General features: G+C 43.2%; 1 protein-coding gene across 3 annotated transcripts; it reads right to left on the bottom strand.

Annotated features, from left to right (window-relative positions):
• Positions 1-2,060: 2,060 nt before the first annotated feature.
• On the bottom strand, positions 2,061-27,183 carry LOC116352698 (GAS2-like protein 3). 3 transcript variants are annotated; one of them, XM_020490835.2, is made up of 9 exons: positions 27,015-27,153; positions 12,430-12,485; positions 8,572-8,749; positions 8,212-8,330; positions 7,821-7,962; positions 7,112-7,175; positions 6,314-6,455; positions 5,611-5,718; positions 2,061-4,647 (listed from the first exon to the last, which is right to left on the bottom strand). In XM_020490835.2, exons 3-9 carry the CDS (start codon positions 8,747-8,749, stop codon positions 3,385-3,387), a joined length of 2,016 nt encoding a protein of 671 aa, XP_020346424.1. In that variant the 5' UTR covers positions 12,430-12,485; positions 27,015-27,153; the 3' UTR covers positions 2,061-3,384. The 3 variants fall into 3 exon arrangements, with proteins under 3 accessions (XP_020346424.1, XP_020346425.1, XP_020346423.1); XM_020490836.2 differs by lacking the exon at positions 27,015-27,153 and adding an exon at positions 16,147-16,361; XM_020490834.2 differs by lacking the exon at positions 12,430-12,485 and having other exon boundaries at positions 27,015-27,183.

The raw sequence follows: 27,183 nt of genomic DNA, 5'->3' as shown, positions 1-27,183 counted from the left end.
CATCCTTACTCGCCTTACTTTTGTCCTCCATCAGCACCGGCCTGTACCCTACCTGCCCTAAGCTCTCTCCTGGCCCCTTACACTAAGTCTGAATTTGTCCTGCTAGGTGACCTAAACTGGGACATGCTTAATCCACCTGACCAACTCCTAAAGCAATGGGACTCCCTAAATCTTTCTCAGATTTTCACCAATCCCACAAGGTATGACTCCAAACACCCAGAAAAGGCGACTCTCCTCGATGTTATCCTCACAAATAATCCTGATCAGTCTGGTGTTTTCGGTAATGACCTTAGTGTCTCTGAGTGGTCTTTGGCCTGGTTTGCTAACTACCTCTCTCAAAGAGTGCAGTGTATAAAGTCAGAAAATCTGCTGTCTCAGCCACTGCCTGTCACCAAGGGAGTACCCCAAGGCTCAATCCTAGGCCCCACGCTCTTCTCAATTTACATCAACAACATAGCTCAGTCAGTAGGAAGCTCTCTCATCCATTTATATGCACATGAGTCTTATACTCAGCTGGCCCCTCCCTGAATTTTGTGTGAAATGCACTACAACAAAGCTTTCTTAGTGTCCAACAAGCTTTCTCTACCATTAACCTTGTTTTGAACACCTCCAAAACAAAGGTCATGTGGTTTGGTAAGAAGAATGCCCCTCTTCCCACAGGTGTTATTACTACCTCTGAGCATTTCGAGCTTGAGGTAGTCACCTCATACAAGTACTTCGGAGTATGGCTAGGCGGTGCACTGTCCTTCTCTCAGCACATATCAAAGCTGCAGGCTAAAGTTAAATCTAGACTTGGTTTCCTCTATCATAATCGCTCCTCTTTCACCCCAGCTGCCAAACTAACCCTGATTCAGATGACCATCCTACCCATGTTAGATTATGGAGACATAATTTATAGATTGGCAGGTAAAGATGCCCTCGAGGGGCTCAACGTTCTTTACCATTCGGCCATCAGATTTGCCGACACATCACTGCACTCTATACTCCTCTGTAAACTGGTCATCTCTGTATACCCATTGCAAGACCCACTGGTTGATGCTTATTTATTAAACCCTCTTAGGCCTTACTCCCCCCTAGCTGAGATATCTACTGCAGCCCTCACTTTATTAAACCCTCTTAGGCCTTACTCCCCCCTAGCTGAGATATCTACTGCAGCCCTCATCCTCCACATACAACACTCATTCTGCCAGTCATATTCTGTTAATGGTCCCCAAAGCACACACATCCCTGGGTCGCTACAATGTTATGTTGTATTGCTACCATGCTGTGTTGTCACGTGTTGCTGCCTTGCTATGTTGTTGTCTTAGGTCTCTCTTTATGTAGTGTTGTCTCTCTTGTTGTGATATGTATTTTTAATCCCAGGCCTCCATCCCCGCAGGAAGCCTTTGGTAGGTCGTCATTGTAAGTAAGAATTTGATCTTAACTGACTTGCCTAGTTAAATAAAGGTTAAATAAATAGAATAAAAATTGTGGAGTAACTATAATATTGTTGATCCATCCTCAGAGATGAAGAGGTAGTCATTCAAAAATCATGTTAAACGCTATTATTGTACACAGAGTCCATGCAACTTGTGACTTTTTAAGCACATTTTTACTCATGAACCTATTTAAGCTTGCCATAACAAAGAGGTTGAATACTTATTGACTCAAGACATTTCAGGTTCAGTTAAAAAATATCTATATTTAATCCATTTTAAATTCAGGCTGTAACGCAAGTCTCCCTCAAAAAATTATATTTAAAAACAAGTTATATTAGATATAATTACTGGGAATAAATAGTGTCATAACACATTGTACACAGAGACATCTAGAGCATGGAACTTTAACCTTTTCATGCCTTTTCATATTCTAGGCCAAGCCACACTACTGTGCCAGCCTGGTTACACATCCATTGTAGTTGCTAAAACTGCTGGAAAGGACCATGTGAAAGCCAGCTCCGTACGGTTAGGGTTAGCACAACAATGTGAAAAGGGTATGAGTATGCTTAGTTCCTGGAAGTCAATATCAATACCATTTCCACTGACTTCAAATGTTACTGTCAATTATAAAGCACGGACATGTTTTGCAGGAAGTCTGCCAACGTATGGCCTTTTATTGGACAATGTAACAAAGGTAGATCAGACAACACAAATCAACAGAATCAACATCCAAAGTGACAAACGCACCAAGAGGTTTTCATAAAGTGCTGACCAAGAAAACAGACAAAGTAACTTAGACATGAAAACCACATAGAAAAGTAAAAATATGATCAATGAAAAGACTCAGATGACAAAACAAATTAAAATCTACCTCACGATAACTTCCGCCTCTGGAAAATGATTAATGGCTTTGCTTGTCCCTTAGTTGCCATCGACTCTACGAGTTCAAAGGGCGTGTAACAGGCATATTATCAGTAGTAATTCATTTGACCATGTAATAAAAAAATACAAAATAAAATGTAAAAAAAACTCGGCCCGAGCGCTTGTATTTTGTGCAATTTTCATTTGTAAAAAAAATATTAAAACCCTAGTTTCTAGTACATTCTAACACCACTCAGCAACAGTCATTTCTAAAGGCACACGAGAAACATTCCAACAGTGCTTAATTTGACCTCTAAAATGGAAAACACCCCATCATCATCATCCAGTCTGTGACAAAGTAAAACAAATGTATATATTCAATCAAACCTCCATCAATGAAAAGCTTATCCACACCGAGGACAAACATACAGTCCAGTTATATTTCCTGTCAAAAATGTGGTTACAATAACCTGCTTTGTAATGAATAATTAACATTTTCAAAGTGTGCTGCCTTAGTTAGCTCTGCTTTGCACAGAAATGACCCTTTCTGAAAAGAAAATGCCAATGTTTAAAAAGTATAACTTTTATATGCAGAGAAAAATATGTATCAGATCAGATGGACAAAGATGGAGCCCTCTGTAGAGAACCTCAAGACATACGAATAGATGTTAGAAAGCTTTCAAAAACACTCAAAATGATAGAAAAAGGATAAGAAAACAAAAGACCTCAGATAAAATCAGTATCATTCACTTCTCAACCCATTCAAAGACAGCATAAAAAATTGTCAAATGCTATTGAAGCATGAACTTTTGACAACAGGACAATTAAATGAGACAAAGTAAGTAACATTAAAAAAAATCTGACCAACTGAGAAACAAATGTAAAAATGGGAGCGGTGCAAATGGCGTTTTGAAAGTTAAACACTAGCTTGTGTGTTGACAGTTGCTGCATCTATACCTGGTTGGGTATACATTTGTGTGGACATTGGTGTTCTGCTAAATCCTGGTTGGGGACTTATTCAGACAAATACCGTGATGGAAGCACTAATGTTCAGTAGGACAGTACAGTCCTTCCCCATCACATTACTATGTCCCCCAACTACGTCTCACGTCTTCTGATGCCTTCTGCCGTTCATTTCAAAATAAGGGTCCTCGCTTTTGTTCTTGAGTTGGGTCTTCTTCGTGAGAGCAGTGTTCTTTTGGGAAGGGAGGGCTTTGATGTTGGGGCTGGTATTTTGGGGGGCCGTTTTGGTGGGCAGCGGTTTGAGAGAGGGGGTGATGGCAGAGGGCGCTTGCCTCCGTACTGCCCTCTGGGCAGTTGGTACCGTTCTCTGGTTGGTCTTGCCAACAGCGGTAGAGCCACTAGGGACCCCATGTAACCGCCCAGTGGTGCCGCCACGTAGAGGCACAACCACTTTGGGGACGGCCCTGGTTTGGGCCTGGCTTTTGTCTGTGGTGTCTTTGCTCTTGGGGAGCGAGATGGTGGATTTGGGCAGGGCTGTTGTGGCAGTCCTGGGGGTAGGGGTTAGTGTCCTGGTGGGTTGGGCCGTTGCCGGCCTGGGTGTTTGCACAGTCACACGGGGGGTTGGACGGACCCGTCTGGCAGCATCCGGACGAAGGCGCGAGGCCGGGGAGGCGGGCCGCCTCTGAGACAGGCGGCGTTGAGTGGCGCCGGTTGGGGGTCGGCCCTCTTTCTGAAAGGGGACCCTTGATGGGGCTGTGGCGGGGCGTGGCACTGTGATGGAGGTGTGGGTGGATGGAGTGGAGGAGGGTTTAGGAAATTTACAGGAGGGCTCGGGGCACACAGGGCTACGAGGCTGGGAGAGGGCGCCGCGAGGGGACGGCCTGAGCTTCAGCTTGGGGGCAGAAGGAGCCACAGCTGGGGAAGAAGAGGAATGGAGCAGTGGTGCCGTCTGCTGGTTCTTGCCACTGTGAATGGAAGGACTTGGGCCCTGCTGCGAAGACAGGGTGGGCGACACAGCAGCCAACTTCTTGGGGATTGGCAAGGGTTTCTGGGTGGGCTTCTTGGGGGAGGGAAGGGGCATCTGCAGGATCTTTTTGGGTGCTGCGGCTGCTTTCCTGGGCAGAGTAGGGGTCGAGACGGGGGTGCAGGTGGCTTTGGAGGCCGAACCAGAGGAAGACGAGGAGGAAGACGAGGGGATGAGGTTGACTGCAGCGAGAGGGTCCATGTCAGGTGGAGGGGCTGCTGCTGCAGAGCCGTGGACCAGTGGACCCTTCTGGTATGCCAGGATCTTCTGCTCCAGAGTGGTGAACTGGAGCACCCGGCCAGGGTCGTACTTGAGCAGGAAACCCCTTAGGGTGTCCCAGCCACCCCCCACACGCACCATCACATGCTTCCCATGCAGCATCTACCACAGTAAGAGAGAGGGAGAGACAGGGATAAATGTGAGACATTGCAGTTAGTCTCTTTAAAGGGTTAACATGGTTATTTTTTACTTAACTATTCCTCGAGACCCGCATCTACACTCACTCCTACTTACCACCCACTACTCACTCCTACTACCACCAACTAATATCTACAGTGCTGTCAACTACTATCTACAACTACTATCTTGGCCAATAAGGGTGTAATCCCTCCTGTAGGTTCAGTACTAATGAGATCCACTCTGCTTCCATAATGAGCTTAGGGAGTGATCTGCTGCTGTGTGGAAACGTGAGACAGACCTCTCCTCCTTCCTTTATCCTACACCGCTGCTTTTTACACTTGGCACGGTTTTTTACTTTCCAGTTATATAAGCATTTTATCAGCCTTAAATACACAACATCGGTACTAAGCTTACTTTTCCAAAATGTCTAAGTCTACAGAACTATCTTGTAGGTTGGTCTCCAGTCTACAGGACCATCTAGTCTATATAGCAGGTTGGTCTCAAGTCTACAGGACTATCTAGTAGGTTGGTCTCAAGTCTACAGGACTGTCTATATAGTAGGGTTGGTCTCAAGTCTACAGGACTATCCAGTCTATATAATAGGTTGGTCTCAAGTCTACAGGACTATCCAGTCTATAGTATGTGAAGGTATAAAAGGACCAGACAAGTACTGACCATAGAATTACATCATGTGTAGTAATTTAATTTATACGGTGCTGACACAGCCAAACGTGTGCCAGGCACCAAGACTGAACCTTTGGATTAGTGGCCAGGTAATAAATGAGGTTACGGTGGAGAGATGTTTTCTGGTCTCTTGGCAGAGGACAGAAAGGGTGTGTCACTAGCTACAGGTCTAATGCTCACTTAGCAGTGGAATTGACCCCAACACTGGTGTTCAATATTTGGGAGTGTTCAGTGTGTCACTATACAGTGTGTGCCGCTCACCCGGATGAAGAGGGTCTTGTCTCCCAGTCTGTAACGGCCCTCTGACAGGTATTCAATAGATACTCTCTGGGAGCAGTTACACGGAGGCTCGTCCGTCAGATGTTGCTCCTGTAACACAGAGGGAGAATTAACATGGGCCTATAGAGTCCTGGCTAAGGAAGTAAGAACATGAGAAAGAAATGTTCTAAAACATTGAGAAACCCTGTTTCATTAACTCATCGCCTAAGGATAAAGCAGAGTTGCTAACAGGAAAACTCAATGAACCGATGAACTCAACTGAACCAATTTTAAGTTGCAAAGACTTGAAAGGCTATAGAACAGCATTCAGTAGCAGCCTCTGAATACTGTAGTTTAAGAGGACCGCTTTGGCAAACACACTAATCAAAGGCTAAGTGTCATGCAGCTTAGGCTGTGGACACAGGAAGCGTTCTGATGTCCGTTGATGTTGTGACTGCGCTGCATTGGTGCCACAGGCTACAGAGTCACATGACCCCGGATGGATGGAGCATCACAAGGACCATAATGACTCATACAGACTTGAGCAGCGAGGCTAGAGCCACTGCTGTCGCCATTTTGGATCTGATGAACTGGGTCACCAACTAACTATTTTAATAGAACAAGAGATGAGACGAAAGTGGAGTCGAGTCCCTATTTAGTCAGTAGAAATTTGACAATAGCAGTTTTAACTCCTGGAGTGACTTACCCCAGGCTGGTAGAGGCCCCCATGCTGGCAGCACACAGTGAAGGTTTTGACTGCAGTAGCAGGCTCTGTCGTCTTCAGAAGGGTCTCCTCCAGCTCAATCTCCTTCTCCAGTTTGACCAGCACCGGAGGCTCCACCCCATACCTATGGAGAAAAACAGATCAGTTCAGGACTGTTAGGAATGGAAAAAAAGATGCCACACATTCATTTTTGCTGCATTGTCCATCTTTCTACCCCAACATACCACATTGCATAACTACAGGATCAGTGAAAGGTCAAAACAAAATGTGGTGGTCATGTTCTAGAATGATCTCATCTTACATTTGTCCCAGTGCAACACCTACAGCACACAGTGCCAGTCAAAAGTTTGGACACACCTACACATTCAAGGGTTGTAATGTATCAAACAACACCAAGGGCAACGTAGTAATGTATTAATCAACACCTAGGTAATTAACTCAAAGGATAATGTAGTAATGTTACAAGAATGGTGGAGTGGAATGGATTGGACCCTACCTCAACTGTACAACCATGGTTCTACTCCACTGATTACACAAGACTGAATGGGTTTTGGTTTGATTGATATACCTGTGATACCTGTCACAGTGCAACACCTACAGCACATACAGTGCCAGGCAAAAGTTTGGACACACCTACACATTCAAGGGTTTTTCTTTATTTTTTACATTGTAGAATATTAGTGAAGACATCAAAACTATGAAATAACACATGGAATCACTGTAGGCGTGTCCAAACTTTGACTGGTACTGTACATCGTCTATCAACCAAGGGAAACTTACTTGGAGACGATGCGGCCGATCTCTAGCAGACACAGACACACCTGCCTGGGATCCTTGTGCAGAACTGCGAGACAGAGAAAATACATACTGTAGAGAGACGACATGGTTGTATAGTATAGCAGCAGTGTCACAAACCCATTACTTATAATGAGAAGGTGTCCACATAAAGAACTTATGTTAATCGCTCTCTATGGTGGATCCTATTATGTCATTAAGGAGGATGGCTTAAACAAAAGCCAGAAAATGGCTTGCAGTGGAGGCATCTGCTCCGTTCAGTCATTAAAGGCTTACAACTCAGCCCATGTTCCTTTGAACCGATTAAGCTAAGAAGCCATTAATCAACTCCAAGGGTAATGTTGTAATGTATCAAACAAAGGGCAACGTAGTAATGTATTAATCAACTCCTAGGTAATTAACTCCAAGGATAATGTAGTAATGTTACATGAGTGGTGGGATGGAATGGAGTTGGACCCTACCTCACCTGTACAACCATGGTTCTGCTCCACTGATTACACAAGACTGAATGGGTTTTGGTTTGATTGATACCTGTGGACATTCGTGCAAGAATGCTAAGCTAACTAGAGGCTGCTGAGAAAAAATAACCCAAATATGCACTTCAAAACTATCTGGAGCGATGGCCGTTTGTGATTAGCTCCTACTTGCTGTGTCTACTGGTCAGTACAGCCTCCCCACCAACTAAAACACCTACCTAGGCCCTCCGATTCAAACAGGTACGTCTCCTCCACGCCTATGTGGCGACACCAGCCCAGGAAGTTGGCAGTGTTGTCGCGGGCGAAAAAGGACCCTGGAGAGGCATTGCACTTACATGCCACCTTCTTCATGGGAAACAACTGCAGGGAAAGTCATTCAAAAAGTACAAAAAATTAACCACACATGCATTGGCATCACAGTTGACATATGACCATTCTTGGTTAGGTAATATTTTCAAATGGACAGAAAAACAAATAATTTCAGAACCAAACACACCAACTCTTTTCAGATGGGAAACAGACCACCAACTCAAACTACCCTATCCTTAACACTCTCCCCACTCCCCTACTTATCCTGTTCCCACCGCCATTCCTCTCATCACAGCTCACCTTGCCCATATCCGAGGCCCTGCTCTGAGAGATCCTGCTCTGCAGAGCTCCAATTAGCCGACACAGCTTCACACCGTTGTTCAGCTCCGCCATGAAGTTCTCCGCTCTCACCTCCTCTCCTGTGTATCAGAGACAGAGAGGAAAATATTAGCATGAGTATGTTAGTGTGTTTTGTTGGGAGTGAGGGGTGAAATGACAGGGCAAGACATTTAAGGCCAAATTATTAACAAAAAAGAAAGAATTCTAGGCTGCACATCCAACAAACTTCCATTGCCAGGTTCAGAGTACAAATAATGCCACACGAACAAGACAACGACACACTTTTTGAATTATTTTCCCCCATGACCCTCCTGGTCTTACCCAGCATCCCGGTGAGCCAGATGGCCAGGTCCTCCTGCATGGGTACCAGTGTGGCTTCGTGGCGCACGGCCAGCCACTGGTCATACTGGAAGACATCGGCTAAGCCCGGCCCATGGCGCAGCGTCAATGGGCTGCGTGGACTCTGCAGGGGCGTGTCAAACTTCTCCCCGAACCACATCTGCAGGGGGGGGGGGGAATATAGAAAAAATACATTGAGTGACAAACTACCACCAGCTGGTGTCGTTACTATGGGAAGAGGGCAGAAAAAGGTTTTGGGTGCTGACAATTAAATCTTCCGAGCATATCGCTTACATTCATCCGTCATTCAACCCTTCCATTATATTACAAGTGGTGTCAGCCTGGCAAAGGAAATGTGTCATATTTTCAGAATGGATTCTAGCACTGTAGTGATTGTATCCAAATGCTCGTAGACTAAAGGAGCTGCACGGATCACTGGAAGTGGGTTTAGACACGGCTGGCAGTGGGATAGACCAGGGGGAGAAATCCGAAATCCTTCACTCACACAGGCTACTAGAACTCAGCCCCTGGCACAGACTGTGCTTTTGTCCGGGCAAGAATAACATGATTGAAGGATATCAATTTTCAAACATGTTGATATTCATCAGTATACAATTTCGACATTTGGACAAAAAAACTATCCAGCTACACTAATTAGATTGAAGTGTAAACAGACGGAGGAAAGGTTGCCTTGGAGATTGAGCAGCGTTTTGTAGGACTCTAAAATGGAAGAAGAATAGAAATAGGATATTGTCGAAAAACAAAACCAAGTACTCTGAGACGGCCTACTAGATGTCTGCGGTGACATTCCACTCGCAGTGAGGGAAAGGAAATCAGCTGAGGGGAGGAGAATGCCTGGAGGCTGGAACAAGCCTTGTATCCTACAGTCACATCAGATCAACCTCCAATCATACACACAGCTGACAGTATATCCGCTATCGCTTCCTCTCTCCCACACCCTCATTGGTATATCATGATTGAGACTTTCCCTGGGTTTAGCCTCACAGAAAGGCCTCGTTTGTTCTTTGGGAGTTTTTCCATGACCCCATTTGAATGACTCCCAAACTTCAGTGGGGGAAGAGAATGGGGGTGAGTCAAGTTATCACTGCTGGAGATATCAGATGTCACAGAAAACATCCCAGACTGACGAGAGTATGAGAGAGAAAGAAAATATGAGAGGAGGGTATGAGCGAGAAAGAGAACGAGAGCAAGTAGGTGTGAGATAGAAAGAGTGAGCGTAAATGGCCCTGCTCAGTAGAAAGTATTTAAAATTCTGGCTGGTTCTCAAAAAGAGATACATTTCATTAATACAGAAATAAGAAGAAAACTCCTCCTCCCCAACCCCCTCTCCCTTACATAACTGTGTTCTAAGGATAAAGTGCCTGGCTGGTGCTCTGGGCAAGGCAACCACACAACATATGTTGTTTTCCGTCTTACTCGTACCAAATATAGCTAATTAGAGAAAAGGCGACGAGCAGGAGAGTGTTTGAGTTACATAAACATGTGGAGATTACCACCATACCATTGGGGATTACCCGTGGTGACCTCTCCAGCATCACCTGACTGGATGCAGGTTTCACACAAATGAAAGCTTTAGTAGCCCTCACGTGGGCTTATTCTAGTTAGACATCAATTCAACTGATCCTTTATGGTAGTACTTGTGCAGTAGAATACCTACCACCTTTCTTGTGTCCAAATAAAATTGCTAAATGGTTTTGGGTACTGTGAAAAGTTTAGACTCCTCCCAAGTACATGTTTAGTTTTCAGAATAAGGGTGTAGGGGTAGCCTGTGTACAGGCAAGTAGACTAATTGTGGAAATAAATACCGCCTATTCCTGGTAAATCTAGCACATAACAGAGGGAGATTGTAAGAGTTTTAACCATTGGACATTAAAGCTACCTCTTAATGGAACATAGTTAGGAAAGGGATTTAAAAACAGCAAATCTACATTCCTAATGAAGCCACCAAATAGCCATTCAGGATGATGTGGATCGCATATATGTACACATACTAGGCCTCTTGATTGCATGTTGGTGTGATCACAAGACAGACACCAAGCCAATGAGTTTGAATACTTCTCAAATGCATCCTTTCACCCTTCCTTAACAGAATCACATGATTTGAGTGCGAAAAAACTAAGTTTCCACTATATTGCTTTCACTAATAATGTCACATCAGATTAGTGATGGGGAAAAATACTTTTACAGCTACATATCACGATAATATTTGCGCTGTACCTGCGCCATAACTCCAGTATTTTTCATCCTATATCTTGTTCTCCATCTTTTTAAAATAATGGTGAGCCAACATGTTTTCAGCACTTTTATTTCCCTGATCAACACTCATTTTCTCATGGCTCTCTATCGTCCCTCTGCAGCAGACATAGGATGAGCAATATGTTAGGAACAGCAAAGCATAATAAAATCATAGTATCGAATCGTAATACACATTGTAACGGCACCGACGTATCATGATAATATTGTATCGTGAGGTCCCTGGCAATTCCCAGCCCTACATCAGATCAGTGATAACGTCAAGGACGAGAGGAAGGAAGGAAGGATTCAAACAGGGCCAGAGTTACACCTGCTAGTCCTTTATGCTCCTCCTAGTTGTGAAATCTTCCCATGGTTGACCTTTGACCTAGAGAGTAGAAACCCCCCACTGCCGTAACCAAGGTCTGAGTTTTAGTGAGGTCTGGACAGGGGGGGAAAGATGAAGCTCATTTACTGCATTTCTATACCATTTAAAAACTACCAAAAAACAGCAAAAAAATAACCCTGGCCATAATCACATTCCCTTCAGTCCATCTACAAACACATAGCCTATTACCTATACAATTAGCTGCTAAACATTAACCAAGCACCGTGATTAAAAACAATCATTTAATACGTTACAGAGGGGATCTGTTTGCAGCAAAAGTATTTTATAAACAAAAAGTAAACAAATGAGTTTGCTTTACAGAACTTCTATTTCAGACCATTTTCTGCAATTGTACACATTTTGCCACAGGGCGGGAATTTTTTTAAAGCACATTTTCTACAATTCTACCATGTTAATATAATATCTGAGTGAGAGTGACTAACAAAATAAATGGGTGCCCCCTGGAGGTCAGGGCCCCTGGGCATGTGCCCTGTCAGTAATTCAGCCATGATTACTACAAGTTTAGTTAGCTGGCTAAATTGACTAATTTACCAATCAAAACATTTTTACTGACTATCAGTGACTTGAACTGGAAAAAGTTTCGAAATTGCACTTAGTGTATTCCACTATCCTAACTCAACAGTAAATTGAGATCCTCGACGACTGTGTGCCCCCCCAAAAATAAATCAATGTTTATTCAATTTGTTTTATTTAACAAACAAAAAATGTACGAGATCCAGACCTCTGTGTCCTCATATGTAGTTACGGCCCTGCCCACAGGGTCTTATTGGCCTCCTCAGATATCAGACGGTCTTGAGAGCAAACAGATTATGTTGCTGGAGATAAGACCAGGAAAAACAGTAAAGCGATTGGATCGCTGTCAGTCCGCCTCCTGAATAGACTAGCTAAACCAGGAAAGTGTTAAGATAATTTGAATGACTTGTGAGGGCGTCCTAAACTGACGGGGGAAAAATATATTTAAAAAAAAAAAATCACGATTTTGCTTTGCCATTGTGTCCAAGGCATTTTGCTTACACCTGACTGCTACTCCTATCCTTTAAATATGTAAACACAGCAGGGATAGGGACCACGGTATGAGAAGAGGTCTTTGGACTGGGCCTTTGAGGGAAAAGGTGTTACCCCTTCTGAACAAAAAATTCCCAAAATCCTTGTATGTGCATGATAAGTCATTTTCTTACCTGTATGCCAGCCTACACTGCCATCACTGCAATCAGAGGAGATTCACCTTTTCATCCTGAAACAGACATGAGGCTATTAAGTATAAAATATCTAGAAAACAGCATTGGAACATGGGCCACAGCACTGAGGGTATCAAATCACCATTCTTATAGGAAATAGGGTTGAGAGTTTGCTGCCTCCTTGATCTTGCTTTGTGATTATATACCAATTATGACAACACATTCAAGCATTCACATTGGATACATGTGGCTCACACATCATCATGTCCTATCCACCACGTGCTAACAAAAACAACACTTCCAGAAAATCTGAAACATCTGCAGCTGACACACATGGTGAGGATGATACAGTCCACAGGCTGAGAAACATCTGGCAGTAGCAACCATCTCTGTATATTTTGTCATTGTAACTTAGCTTACTTAATAGTCAAGCTTCTCTCTCATCTAGGTAAGAACACTTTTTAAACACATTCAACTAAAGGGCTGTTTAGCATGTAGTCTGGAAAGTTCAAGAATGGGATGGGACAACACTGATTCAGCATCAGTCCATGCTATCAATTACACCTTCCAGCCTTAACAGCTTCTACCCCCAAGCCATACAACTGCTGAACAATTAATCAAATGGCCACCGGACTATTTACATTGACCCCCCCTCCATTTGTTTTGTACACTGCTGCTACTCGCTGTTCATTATCTATGCATAGTCACTTCACCCCTACCTACATGTACAAATTACCTCAACTAACTTGTACTCCCGCACACTGACTAGGTGTATATATATAGTCTCGATATTGTGTTACTTTTTACTGTAGTTTATTTGGTAAATATTTTCTTAACTCTTCTTGAACTGCACTGTTTGTTAAGGGCTTGTAAGTAAGCATTTCACGGGAAGGTCTACACTTGTTGCATTTGGCGCATGTGACAAATAGAGTTTGATTTGATTGAAAAGGACATGAGTCAAGGACCATGTGCCAAGTAAATGACATGATATAGGTTAGTGACAAACAAACTATCTAGATTAGCTGTAAAGCGCTGTGCTTTACCTTAAGAGATTATGACTCAAAGATTGAATTTTATTTTATTTTATGACTAAGCACACATACATACATCTCTCAAGGTATTGGAGTGGCCATCACAAAGCCCTGACCTCAATTCTATAGACAATTTCTGGGCAAAACTGAAAGTGCGTGAGAGAAAGGAAGCCTACAAACCTGACTCAGTTACACCAGCTCTGTCAGGAGGAATGGGCCAGAATTCACCCAACTTATTGTGGGAAGCTTGTGGAAGGCTACCCAAAACATTTGACCCAAGTTGAACAATTTAAAGGCAATGCTACCAAATACTAATTGAGTGTAGAGGTCGACCGATGATTTTTCAACGTCGATACCGAATATTGGAGGACCAAAAAAGACAATACTGATTAATCTGACGATTTGTATTTATTTATAATAATGACAATTACAACAATACTGAACACTTATTTTAACTCAATAAAATCAATTTAGCCTCAAGTAAATAATGAAACATGTTCAATTTGGTTTAAATAATGCAAAAACAGTGTTGGAAAAGAAAGTAAAAGTGCAATATGTGCCATGTAAGAAAGCTAACGTTTCAGTTCCTTGCTCTGAACATAACATATAAAAGCTGGTGGTTCCTATTCCCAGGTAAGAACTTTTAGGTTGTAGTTATTATAGGAATTTCCCTCTATACCATTTGTATTTCATTAACCTTTCACTATTGGATGTTCTTATTGGCACTTTAGTGTTGCCAGTGTAACAGTATAGCTTCCATCCCTCTCCTCGCTCCTCCCTGGGCTCGAACCAGCAACACAACAGCCACCATCGAAGCAACGTTACCCATGCAGAGCAATGCAATGCTTGACGCACAACGAAGAGCTGCTGGCAAAACGCACAAAAGTGCTATTTGAATGAATGTTTACGCGCCTGCTTCTGCCTACCACTGCTCAGTCAGATACTTAGATACTAGTATTTACCTTTATTTAACTAGGCAAGTCAGTTAAGAACAAATTCTTATTTTCAATGACGGCCTAGGAACAGTGGGTTAACTGCCTGTTCAGGGGCAGAACGACAGATTTGTACCTTGTCAGCTCGGGGGTTTGAACTTGCAACCTTCCGGTTACTAGTCCAACGCTCTAACCACTAGGCTGTATGCTCAGTCAGATTATATGCAACGCAGGACACGCTAGATAATATCTAGTAATATCAACCATGTGTAGTTAACTAGTGATTATGATTGTTTTTTTATAAGATAAGTTTAATGCTAGCTAGCAACTTACCATGGCTTACTGCATTCGCGTAACATGCAGTCTCCTTGTGGAGTGCAATGAGAGAGAGGCAGGTCGTTATTGCGTTGGACTAGTTAACTGTAAGGTTGCAAGATTGGATCCCCCGAGCAGACAAAGTGAAAATCTGACATTCTGCCCCTGAACAAGGCAGTTAACCCACCGTTCCTAGGCCCTCATTGAAAATAAGAATGTGTTCTTAACTGACTTGCCTAGTTAAATAAAGGTATATAAATAAAAAAAAATCGAAAATCAGCAAATTGGCACCCCCAAAAAAAAGATTTCCGATTGTTATGAAAACTCTAAATTGGCCCCAATTAAATCGGCCATTCCAATTAATCGGTCAACCTCTAATTGAGTGCATGTAAACTTCTGACCCACTGGGAATGTGATGAAAGAAATAAAAGCTTAAATAAATAATTCTCTATTATTCTGACATGCCACATTCTTAAAATAAAGTGGTGATCCTAACTGACCTAAGACATGGAATTTTTACTAGGATTGAATGTCAGGCATTGTAAAAAACTGAGTTTAAATGTATTTGGCTAAGGTGTATGTAAACTTCTGACTTCAAATGTGTGTGTGTGTGTATATATATATATATATATATATATATATATATATATATATATATATATATATATATATATATATATATATATACACACACAACTATATACAATTCAGAATGTAAAGCTCTCCCTCTTCCTCCCAGGATGTAGGGGATTACCCAGACCCATCCCCTTGACCCAAAGGATGTGTGTGTGTGTGAGAACGAAAGAGAGCGAGAGACAATAATGAGCTATAATAGCCTCTGACACTTTAGTCAACAAGAAAACACAGACCCCCCCCCCCCCCCCCCCAACACATACACACCCCAAAATTGCTCCCTTTCTCCCTCAGCAATCCACCCAAATCCCCTTCCCAGTCTGTTCTATAGGATAGAGACTGAGAATGTAAACTTCTCTACTGGGCTGAGCTCCAGTACTCAAACGTCACCATAGACCCGAGGGGCAGGCAGCACAAACTAAAACCCTAGCACTATGACCGCATTTCAATGTCATAGATAGGGTTGCAGAACTTTCAATAAATTCCCTGGTTTTCCCCGAAATCCCAGATGGGGGATTCGCAGAGTCCGGAGGAAAGAAGCAGAAAATCCAGAATCCTCCACCAGGATATCTGGAAAAACAGGGAATTTATTGAAAGTTCCCAGAATTTTGCAACCCTAATCATAGATCCACATTTCAGCTACTTAATACGCTGTTGTCATTTCAAAGACAGCTCTTTACGTGCACAAAAAAAAAGTGCATTCAGTTACTCTGACACAGCGTGAGAGAAATCAATCCATGTCTAATCTGTGATGCGTTGCTCTCGGCAGACAACAGGATGACAGCAGTGCAGACAAGCAGAATTACCTTAGGACAGGAGGAAGACAGTAGTCATGTACGAAAATAGCTGCGTAGAACCCCCAGAAAGTCGGAAAAACCCGTCTCCACCCTGCTTCTGACCGGAAAGCAGAAAGCGCAGCACAGAACATGCAGGCTCCTACTGGCTGGTTCCAGACTTCAGAGTGTGTAATGTCGACAGCCAGAGAGAGAATGACAGAGGGAGGAGAGAATGGAGGGAGGAGGGAGAACATTCACTAATGAAGTGGCTCTGCTCAGCGCTGCGGAGGCCCCCCACTCCTGCCACAGCCAGTCCTCCGCTCACAAAGCACCCATTGTTACACACCCCCCTCCAGCCACCCCACACGTCCATCATCCCAACTCTGCAGCCTGCCCTGGGAGCTCCCTGCGAGGAGCTAGTGGAAATGGAGGGCTAGGGGGCAGGGGAACCAGCCACTTCCTCATCCCATCCTCCTTCCCTAAGCCCCACTCCAAAAGACATGATCGCAAGGGGAAAGTTTGGTGTGGGGAAGACTGAAGAGGAAAGGGCAAGGGCCAGGGTTCAAATTGCACATTGTGACTGTCCCAAAGTTTGCATTGTCTAATGCTTATGCGGGTGCCCAGGCCAGTGCACATGTCCTGATTTGCTAAAAGGTGAAAAGTACTGCCATAGTTGGAACCCTGGCAAGACTTGCTCCTGGAGCAGATCAGTAAGTCTAAACTACTGGACAGTAGACAAACAAAGAGGGGGAGAAAGAGAGAATGGGGTGACTTTCAATTTGAGTAGGGAGGCGTATGGGGCTGACAGCAGAGGACAAAGGGAGCACTAGTCTCTAAGAATGTGCTGCATCTGGGGCCCCAATGCGCGAGCTGAGAGAATGCCTCCCCGTGGGGACCAAAAGGGCAGCATGTGCGTCCACACCACCACCAAAAGTCAATGCGAGGGAGGGAGCGAGAAATGAAAAGAGAGACGTTCAAAAACAGAATGTGTTTTATGCTGCTGGGTTGGCTGAAGTGAATGTGCGAGTGTCTGAGGAAAGGGCAAGGCTCGACACTTGACAAGGGCCGCTGCCTCGCACATTCGACAGTGGTTGCTGAAACACTTGAACAATGCCTGTTCGCTCTTGGCAGCCCTGTTCAATCAAAACTGGTCTTCCAACAATGACCTTTGGGTCCAGCATGCATGTTTAAATGAATATGCATTTGAGCTAGTTTTTGCGTCATAATGTAAACCTTGTTAGGTACATTATTATACATTGGCACATTGTTGGGTAAATTAGATGTCTTTATCTTCTTTGGAAAAGGACCAGTAAGTAAGCATTTCACTGTTAGTCGACGACGCATGTGAAATAACATTTTATTTGATGTTGATTCATGTGTTTTGCTTCTGATAGAACCGGGATGTAAAATTACAAATCAAAAACCTGACAGCTCTTTAAATGAATTGAAATGGTGGGTCTCCCTTTGTGAGTAAATGGGATTGTGAGTAAATGGGAAGGTTTAATGAAGTAGAGGGACATGAGCCAAGCCGCTCTGTAGTCCTGAAGATAAACATACACAGATGGATGAGGGATCAGTAATCATTTAAGAGGATCAGGGGCTATTCCAGACATGGACGATCTACCCTCACCGATCACAATACTACAGACAGCACGTGGCACATGGATGGAGCTGCAGTCGGAGTACATCATGTGTTTGATGTGCATTCACAGTGGATTGTAAAGTGTGTGCGAATTAGTGAGTTAGGGGGGTGATTTGCATATTTACCAATAGCATGGAGCAGCTGCACAAGTCTAACGTAAGAGTGTAAAGGGGCTGTAAGCCAGCACATGGGGCCATAACCTTTTTCATTTTAACCCTGCTCTCCTGCCAAACGGGGTCTGCTCCACTCTCCCCAGAGACTACCAACTTCTCATTCATTTAAACTTCTCCTGCTGAGCCCTTTGTGTCTCAACTTAATTGGCCTGTCAGTTGAAGGTTTCATTCGGTGCCTCTCCATCAGAAATGGACCTTGTATCCATTGTGGGAGTAGGTGCATTCAGGCAGGATTAGGCCTAAGTGTAGCGTACATCATTTAGGCTCAAACCCATGTCCTTCAATTAGAGTTGTCCTGAAGATGACGGGTCGCCAGGAAAGCCCCTCATCGGCTTTTAGGTGTGAACTGAGGAGACACCTGCCAATCCCACTTCATCCTGGTTTGATTAGTCTATTACCACAGCATGCACTTTGAGGCTGCTGGGAAGTTTGTCTTAAAAAAAATGTTTAAAAAATGGAGACAGTCGCACTTCTGGTAGGGAGTAAAAATGTGTGGATTTATTGAAGTCCGAAATTGAGGCAACCAGATTAAAGTTGTCAAAAGGGAGCCAGCATTGAGTTAGATCTCCTATAGGGTGATTGTGCCCGTTAAGCTGCGGAAGGACTAGCAGCTTGCCCATTCATCGGGGGGAGTTTGCTCGCTGATTAACATAGGCTAGCTAGGCCACTGAATAGCAAGTCAACGCAGATGACATCATCCCTGCAGAAAACAATATCCCAACTGAAGTAGCTAAGAATGTCCCGAATACCGCCAAGAGCACTGATCTAACCTGACAGTTTCATAAATGTTGACATTTGCTTTAAATACATTTTCCAGAATGAATAGGGCTCCATGGCCATACTGACAAAGTCCCCATCAGGAAGGCCTTCTTTGATTGCCGAGGAGAGGGTTGTGATCTGATCATTGCAGTGATGGCAACAACTGCAGAAGCTGCTGTATTCAAAAATGGGTCAGTTGTAAGGACAAGGCAGTTAATGACCTCATCTGAAACTGTGACTGGATGATGTCAACAGAATAAAAAAAGGGGGTTTGACTTAAAGAGGGTGTTGAGGAAATGTTCTGTGTGTATTAGGGTATGCTGAAATGCTCTTATGACAGGAACATACATATTTTTTGGGTTATCTTAAAAAGTATACAAGACTAGTTGTACCTTTCAAATTGTACGACTTGTGTTCTCCATTGTGCTAAAACTCAAAAAAGAAAATCCTAAAAAAGGAAATTGGAACACAATGCAAGACCAAATATGGGCCTAAGACGTGTAGGCTAATTTGTAACCGGCTTTATCAAAGTGGTCAGATAAGCTGCTAGACGTCAGAGGCCCTGAAGAAGACCCTCACAGATGGTCAGGTAAGGAGGGTTACTTGCCTGTATGATAATCCCAGGGGTAGAGGGGAGTGGGACTGGGTAAACCTTTCACCTTAACATGAAAAAAGCTCAGCCCTCAGTAAAAACAAAAGCTACCATAGACCCGGTTGTCATTAACTAATGACCTCCAAACACCCTTTCAGCATCCTCCTCTCATCCTGTTCATTGTTTTGAAACTGGACTCATCATCAACTGTCGTAGGAGTCCACAGACCTCTAGAATTAAACTGTATATATTCACAGGACGCCTAAAAGATAAACTCCTCTCACTCTGTCAATTAATCGATGTTCATTGATTCAGGTCAGCGAGGTGAGAAGTAAGTCAACTCCTGTAATAGAAGACTCCAGGATAATACGACACTCAAATCATGTCTGTTTTTATATCAGAAGAACTGAGAAATGGCTAATGACCTCATTCAATATTACATGAGGGTTCGGCAGGTAGAGAGTGAGACAATGGAGACGTTCGCTGTTAGCCAGACAGGCTACAGCCCAGCTGAAACCTGGCCAAAGGAGAAGACATTTAAGCCAACAGAGAAACATTTGTGCTGGGGAGACTATGAAATATTCAAATCCTTGGTGAATGCATCCTTTGAATGTGTACTTTGAGAACCAGTAGCCTAGCATGCCATATGTTTGGCAGAAAGAGAAGAACTTCTGCTGAACAAAGTGAGCTTAAATGACTGCCCTAAGGCAACACGCCAAAGTTACCACACCAACCAACCTATCCTGGAAATGAAAAAATGTAATTATCATGAATGTATGCATCACTGTGGGCACACTGCCTGCCCTCCAGGACATCTACAGCACCCGGTGTCACATGAAGGCCAAGAAAATCATCAAGGACCTCAGCCACCAGAGTCACGGCCTGTTCAACACGCTACCATCTACAAGACGGAAAGTACTGGTGCACCAAAGCTGGGACCGAGAAAATGAAAAACAGCTTCTAACTCCAGGCCATCAGACTTTTAAATAGCCATCACTAGCTGGCCTCCGCCCAATACCCTGCCTTGAACCTTAGTCACTTACTAGCCGGCTGCCCTATGTACATAGTTATTGAACACTGGTCACTTTAATAATGTTTACATACCATTTTACCCACTTCATACAGTTGAAGTCGGAAGTTTACATACACTTAGGTTGGAGTCATTAAAACTCGTTTTTCAACCACTCCACAAATTTCTTGTTAACAAACTATAGTTTTGGCAAGTCGGTTAGGACATCTACTTTGTGCATGACGCGTACATTTTCCAACAATTGTTTACAGACAAATTATTTCACTTAATCACCATTCCAGTGGGTCAGAAGTTCACATACACAAAGTTGACCAGAAAATGTCACCATGGCTTTAGAAGCTTCTAATAGGCTAATTTACATCATTTGAGTCAATTGGATGTGTACCTGTGGATGTATTTCAAGGCCTACCTTCAAACTCAGTGCCTCTTTGCTTGACATCTTGGGAACATCAAAAGAAAATCAGCCAAGACCTCAAAAGAATTGTAGACCTCCACAAGTATGGTTCATCCTTGGGAGAAACGTCCAAATGCCTGAAAGGTACCACGTTCATCTGTACAAACAATAGTACGCAAGTATAAACACCATGAGACCATGCAGACGTCATACCGCTCAGGAAGGAGACATGTACTTTGGTGTGAAAAGTGCAAATCAATCCCAGAACAACAGCAAAAGACCTTGTGAAGATGCTGGAGGAAACAGGTACAAAAGTATCTATATCCACAGTAAAACGAGTCCTATGTCGACATAACCTGAAAGGCCGCTCAGAAAGGTAGAAGCCACTGCTCCAAAACCGCCATAAAAAAGCCAGACTACGGTTTGCAACAGCACATGGGGACAAAGATAGGACATTTTTCCAAAAAGTACGCTGGTCTGATGAAACAAAAATATAACTGTTTGGCCATAATGACCATCATTATGTTTGGAGGAAACAGGGGGATGCTTGCAAGCTGAAGAACACCATCCCAAACGTGAAGCACGGGGGTGGCAGCATCATGTTGTGGGGGTGCTTTGCTGCAGGAGGGAGTGGTGTACTTCACAAAATAGATGGCATCGTGAGGATGGAAAATGATGTGGATATATTGAAGCAACATCAAGACATCAGGAAGTTAAAGCTTGGTCGCAAATAGGTCTTCCAAATGGACAATGACTCCAAGCATATTTCCAAAGTTGTGGAAAAATGGCTTAAGAACAAAGTCAAGGTATTGGAGTGGCCATCACAAAGCCCTGACCTCAATCCTATAGAAAGTTTGTGGGCAGAACTGAAAAAGCGTGTGCGAGCAAGGACGCCAACAAACCTGACTCAGGTACACCAGCTCTGTCAGGAGGAATGGGCCAAAATTCACCCAACTTATTGTGGGAAGCTTGTGGAAGGCTACCCGAAACATTTGACCCAAGTTAAACAATTTAAAAAGGCAATGCTACCAAATACTAATTGAGTGCATGTAAACTTCTGACCCACTGGGAATGTGATGAAAGAAATAAAAGCTGAAAGAAATAATTCTCTACTATTATTCTGACATTTTACATTCTTAAAATAAAGTGGTGATCCTAACTGACCTAAAACAGGGAATTTTTACTAGGATTAAATGTCAGGAACTGTGAAAAACTGAGATGAAATGTATTTGGCTAAGGTGTATGTAAACTTCCAACTTGAACTGTATCTATATACTCTATTGTAGTCAAGGCTCATCCTATAAGTAACTTTCCTATAACACATGTTCTATTCATATACTGTCCAAAGAGTATACCAAACATTAGTAACACCTTCCTAATATTGAGATGTACCCCCCCACCCAAAGCACACAACTGTGGGAAGTATTGGAGTCAACATCGGCCAGCATCCCTGTGTAACACTTTCGACACCTTGTATAGTCCATGCCCAGACAAATTGAGGCTGTTCTGGGGGCAAAAGGGGTGGTGCAACTCAATATTAATGTTTGGTATACTCAGTGCATATATTCCAGACTGAAATTGCACATACTGATATTTCTTAATTGACGTGTGTATTGTTAGGTATTATTGCACCGTTGGAGCTTGAAACATCAGCATTTTGCTGCACCTGCAAAATGTGTATGTGACCAATACAATTTGATTGTATTTCTTCTCAGTCACTTTTCCCTCTCCTGTAACCATTCCTCTGCCACACTCCCACTGGTCCCAGTCTGGCCATTAGTCAACAGTACCCTAAATAAATGAGGGGAAAACCAAGAGGTCTTCATGATCTCCATTGCGTCCAGGGGAGATAGCAGCACATATGGGCTCACGTGGGGGTTTAACCCATTAAGCTGTTCATATCTTATCTGTGGCAGTGTTTTTTGGTTTGGCCTCCTTCTGGAGACTCCACTTCCCCAAAATGTGAGGCATAATGCCAGAGATCAGCCAGATGGTGATTACGGGGTAGAGGGGCAGAATCAGGGCTGTTTGGGGGGCGCACTCCTCACGCATGCATGCGTCTGGATCCAGTCCAGATCTCAAGTATGACCCTATGCCTAATTTTTATTATTTCTGCACAAATGCTACCACAAGATGGTAAATACAGTTGCCTGACAAAAGCAGCACAAAGGGAAAAAATAACCATCTTTGTGTGGTAGGCGTACATATGAGAAATACCTATGAAAAATATTTGTTTTCACATTACAGCTCAATTCAGATACAGAAATGTGTATGTTAAAGAAACAATATGCAGGTCTACTTGAGTTTCTAAAACGGGTATAGTATTTTGGATCCCTTTGCTGCTGGTGAAATGGTCTTCCTCTGGGGTAGCAGCACACACTTAAGCGAAGGGAAGCACCTGCACAACCTTGCTATTACGGTATTCCTCTAGCAGAAAACCAGGAACAGGAGATTTAAATGGACATAAAATCAGTCTGTAGTCAAACATGTTCTATCCATCTCAAGTTGTAACGGTAGGCTACATAGCTAGAAAAATCTATTTTCTGGTATAGCCTAACATTATGTAGCCTGAAAGTAAGCCATAAAATCAAGGGTATCTCCTTCCAGAGAAAGGGTGGATGGTTGCCAGAAGATACAGACCCAGGGCTCGAAGCCTTGGGTCTGGACACCACCCTCTGCAACTGGATCCTGGACTTCCTACCAGGTAGACCACAGGCTGTGAGGATTGGCAACACCTCCACCCTGACTCTTAACACAGAGGCCCCCCCCAGGGGTGTGTCCTCAGTCCTCTGCTGTACTCCCTCTTCACCCACAACTGCATGGTTGCACAACACCAACACCATCAAGTTCGCTGACGACACCACGGTTATAGGCCTGATAACCAACAACGAGTCAGCCAATAGGGAGGAGGTAAGTGAACTGGCATTGTGGCATCATGATAACAACAACCCCCTCAATGTCAGCAAAACAAAGGAGTTGATTGTGGACTTCAGGACACAAAGGGGGGGGAACATGCCTCGATCCACATCAACAGGACTGCAGTAGAGAGAGTCCTGAGTTAAGTTCCTCGGCGTGCACATCACTGAGGACTTGTCATGGACCAACAACACCACCACCACCCTTCTCAAGAAGGCACAACAGCGTCTCTACTTCCTAAAGGTGTCCACATGCTTCCCAGCTGAAACAGTTCAGTAGGATTTGTGCATATATTATGATGAAATTGTGGCATTTTTTCCCTGTTTTGTACTACGGTGAGTGTTTTTTCAGCAGTTCGGGCACACATTTTTTCTGGAGGTAAGCCAAAGTTCTGAGCCGAAGTCTATGTCCCTTCGTCAGTGATTTGTTAACAGTAAGGACTCTTCAATAAAGTATTTTTTTGTCATGCAATGAGAGATGACTTGTTTTCATGCCCATTTTATCTGTTGAAAAATACTGACGAACACATGCTGACGAACACAATGATACATCGAACTGAAGCATGCTGATGAACACGAGGATACATCGAGCAGATAGAAATACCGCTGAAAACTGCCCTTTTCATCCTCGTGCTAGCTACCATTAGTCACAGCAGCCATTTTTAAATGACAGTGTCAGCCTATCAGATCATTTGTTGTTCAACATCATGTGCCATTCCATAATGGCTGCAGTGGCTACTGGTAGCTAGCATGAGCACAAAATGGGAAGTTTTCTGGGAACACAAGTAGTATTTTAATCTTATTGATGGAGCATGTGGATAAAGGTCAAATTTGGAGTACAGTGGCATATCCCATTCCCGCTTTGAGGTACGTTTTCCAACTCATATCTCACGCCGGCTCAACTGTGTCAATGTAGCCAGGACATAAAAATATATCAAAAAGTCACACACTATATACAAATCACCAACGTTTCAGCATCACTGTGCCTTCTTCAGGGTCATGAATGTAGCCAGGACAAACATATTTTCACTAATATCAAAATCAATCGATCATAGCATGGTTTTGGGCTTATTCAGTAGTTTTTACCTGATAAAGTTGAATTATGTCAAAAGTACCATTTCTATTCATAAAAACAGTGGTCACAAGCTAGTCGATTGTGATCTTTAAGGCATTCCTAGTCGATCGCCAAACATTTCTGTAGAAAAGCTAACGTTAAAGGCACACTGGGTTGCAATGCTTTTTTTTTCTTCCGCCGAGTTGCACTGTTGGCGGTAGATGCACAGGGTCGGTGTTTCTATTTTCAACCATTTCATTTGTCTGAAAAGACTAACTCTGCCTATCCTGCGGACCAGGAGATCTGTGACTACATCGAGTGAGCAGAATGTGCTGACCAATCCGATAGATCAATTCACTGTGCCTACTACAGGCTTCCATGACACTGGGCACAAAAAAAGTTTGTTACTAGCCTACGTGAGACTTCATAACTTTTAAACCCATGACCAGAGAGAGAGACTGTCAAAGAACAAAGCAAAGATCTGCTGTTTATATGAGTTTTATTCAACACTATTACAAAAAGCACTCTCTACTTCCACTCGCACTGCAGCTGCAATAAATGAGTAGCCAAGTGTATCGATAGCCCTGCATTTTTATTATTATTAGTAGCTCGTTGTGTCTATTTGAATATCGAGTATTTAACTTTCTCTGGTCATAGGAACAATTTGTGCCCGAGGCAGATAAGGTGCGACTCAAGTTTTTCCATCAGGTGGAAGCCTGTCCCCTCTCTCTGATCAGTCTTTATTTTATTTATTTATTTATTATTATTATTAGTCTCACTGGAGGAAGGAGAGAGCAGGGACTGTGAGCAGTGGACCCCTCTGCTGTTCTCACCCTACCTCCACTGAGACTAATGCTGTCTTTGAAACAACTGGGAACTCTGAAAACTCTTGACTTTTGAGGGTTCAAGACAACTGGGAATTCTGAAAAAAAAAAAGAGATCCCACTGGGGAAATCGTTTTTGAACGGCCATCCAACTCGGAAACTCAGACATCTTTACAGAGCTCCGACTTCCCGACCTGAAGTTCACGGACTTCATGATTTGACCTTTGAGGCCAGACTTTTATGGGAGGAGCGCGCAATTTATTTTCTAGCCACCATAGCCTGAAAATGACAGCTATGTTCTATGTCCTCCTATGGACTGGCGCTTATGACAAACACCGGTACTAAATCAACGATAATAATCTGTTTTAAGGAATAGATTGTGACTTCTTGATTTATTTAATTTAACTAGGCATGTCAGTTAAGAACAAATTCTTATTTACAACGACGGCTTACCCCGGTCAAACCCTAACCCGGTCGACGCCCTAAGGGACCAATCACAGCCAGTTATACAGCCTGGAATCGAACCAGGGTCTGTTGTGACGCCTCTAGCGCTGAGATGCAGTGCCTTAGATTGCTGCGCCACTCTGGAGCCCTAAAAACTGTGTGAGCAGTTGTTAGTCATCATAAACGGATTACTATAAAGTTTAATACTAACATCACCAATCTGAGATAAAAAAGGGTGGGTATTTCCTGTAATGATTTTTGTTGTTGTTGTATTATGTTGTAACACATTATGTCCACCATGAGTAAATTTGAGTAATATAACATAATTCAACGTCAAAGTAGTTCAACACTAATATATTATCATACTACTTTAACCATGGAGTTGAAAAATGCCCGTAAACGCAATTTAACCAGGCACTCTAGACTAGAGCGTCCATAGGGTCTGTGCAGCAGGATGAATGTTTGACTACCATACTTAATTAATGTAACCACGATTGTGTTCCGACCTCAGTGCAGCTCAGTGTACACAAGGGTAAAAGGTAGTGTCGGTATCTTCTGGCAAGGTGGATGGTTGTCCAAGGCCAAGCATTTCTGTTCCTTGCAGTTTGTATCCATGGCAACATTTTCAAACACGCAGTCATTAGTAGGGCGTCTATAACCTGTGTGACATGATGATGCTCATTATGCAGGTTCATACATGGACACGTCGGCAAATTTTGAGTTTTCGACTTCTTCGCTCATTTCGAAATTTGTGTTTTAAAATCCTTTACCAGGGTTTTTCCAGAGGGGTACGCCTAATTGTACATTAAATGTAAAACAAGTTCAGTAATCTAAGCAGGCTACCATATTACACGCCTTTCATTAAAAACATGAGACAAAATCTAGTCTATTGTGTAGACTATAATAGGGTTTACGAACTTAGAAACTACATGAAATAGTCTTCCACTCGAGAGAAGAGATCAGCCACGGGGCACTTGTTGCTTCCTTGTGGGCTGAGAGAGGAAAGGACAGATTCGTTCACGCCACGGAAACAATTGTCTAGTGTTAACTCACCAGCAGTATATACATTACCTGTTCCGTCTCTCGTATAGTTTTCTTTGAAAGTTCCCAAAAGGTTGAGTTCTCTGTCATTAGTTGTCAGTTAACCCTCTCTCCAAACGTGCATGCACTGTTCGAAACAACCAACCAGAGCACAGACGAAGCTCTTCATGGAAAAGGGGCGTGGTGAAGCTCCTGCTGG

The sequence above is a fragment of the Oncorhynchus kisutch genome, linkage group LG9 (assembly GCF_002021735.2).
Source record: "Oncorhynchus kisutch isolate 150728-3 linkage group LG9, Okis_V2, whole genome shotgun sequence".
Lineage (NCBI taxonomy): Eukaryota > Metazoa > Chordata > Actinopteri > Salmoniformes > Salmonidae > Oncorhynchus > Oncorhynchus kisutch.
Note: the sequence above shows the minus strand (reverse complement) of the source record. Positions and strands in the feature narration are given on the sequence as shown.

Bases quoted from the DNA above. Each gene is read 5' to 3' on its own strand.
- LOC116352698 (XM_020490834.2), bottom strand. From the start codon at position 27,074: ATGACAGAGAACTCAACCTTTTGGGAACTTTCAAAGAAAACTATACGA. The intron at 7,963-8,211 runs GTGAGCTGTGAT...CTTTCCCTGCAG, and splicing joins GGGCCTCGGATATGGGCAAG to TTGTTTCCCATGAAGAAGGT. The intron at 6,456-7,111 runs GTAAGTTTCCCT...TTTTCTCCATAG, and splicing joins ATCGGCCGCATCGTCTCCAA to GTATGGGGTGGAGCCTCCGG.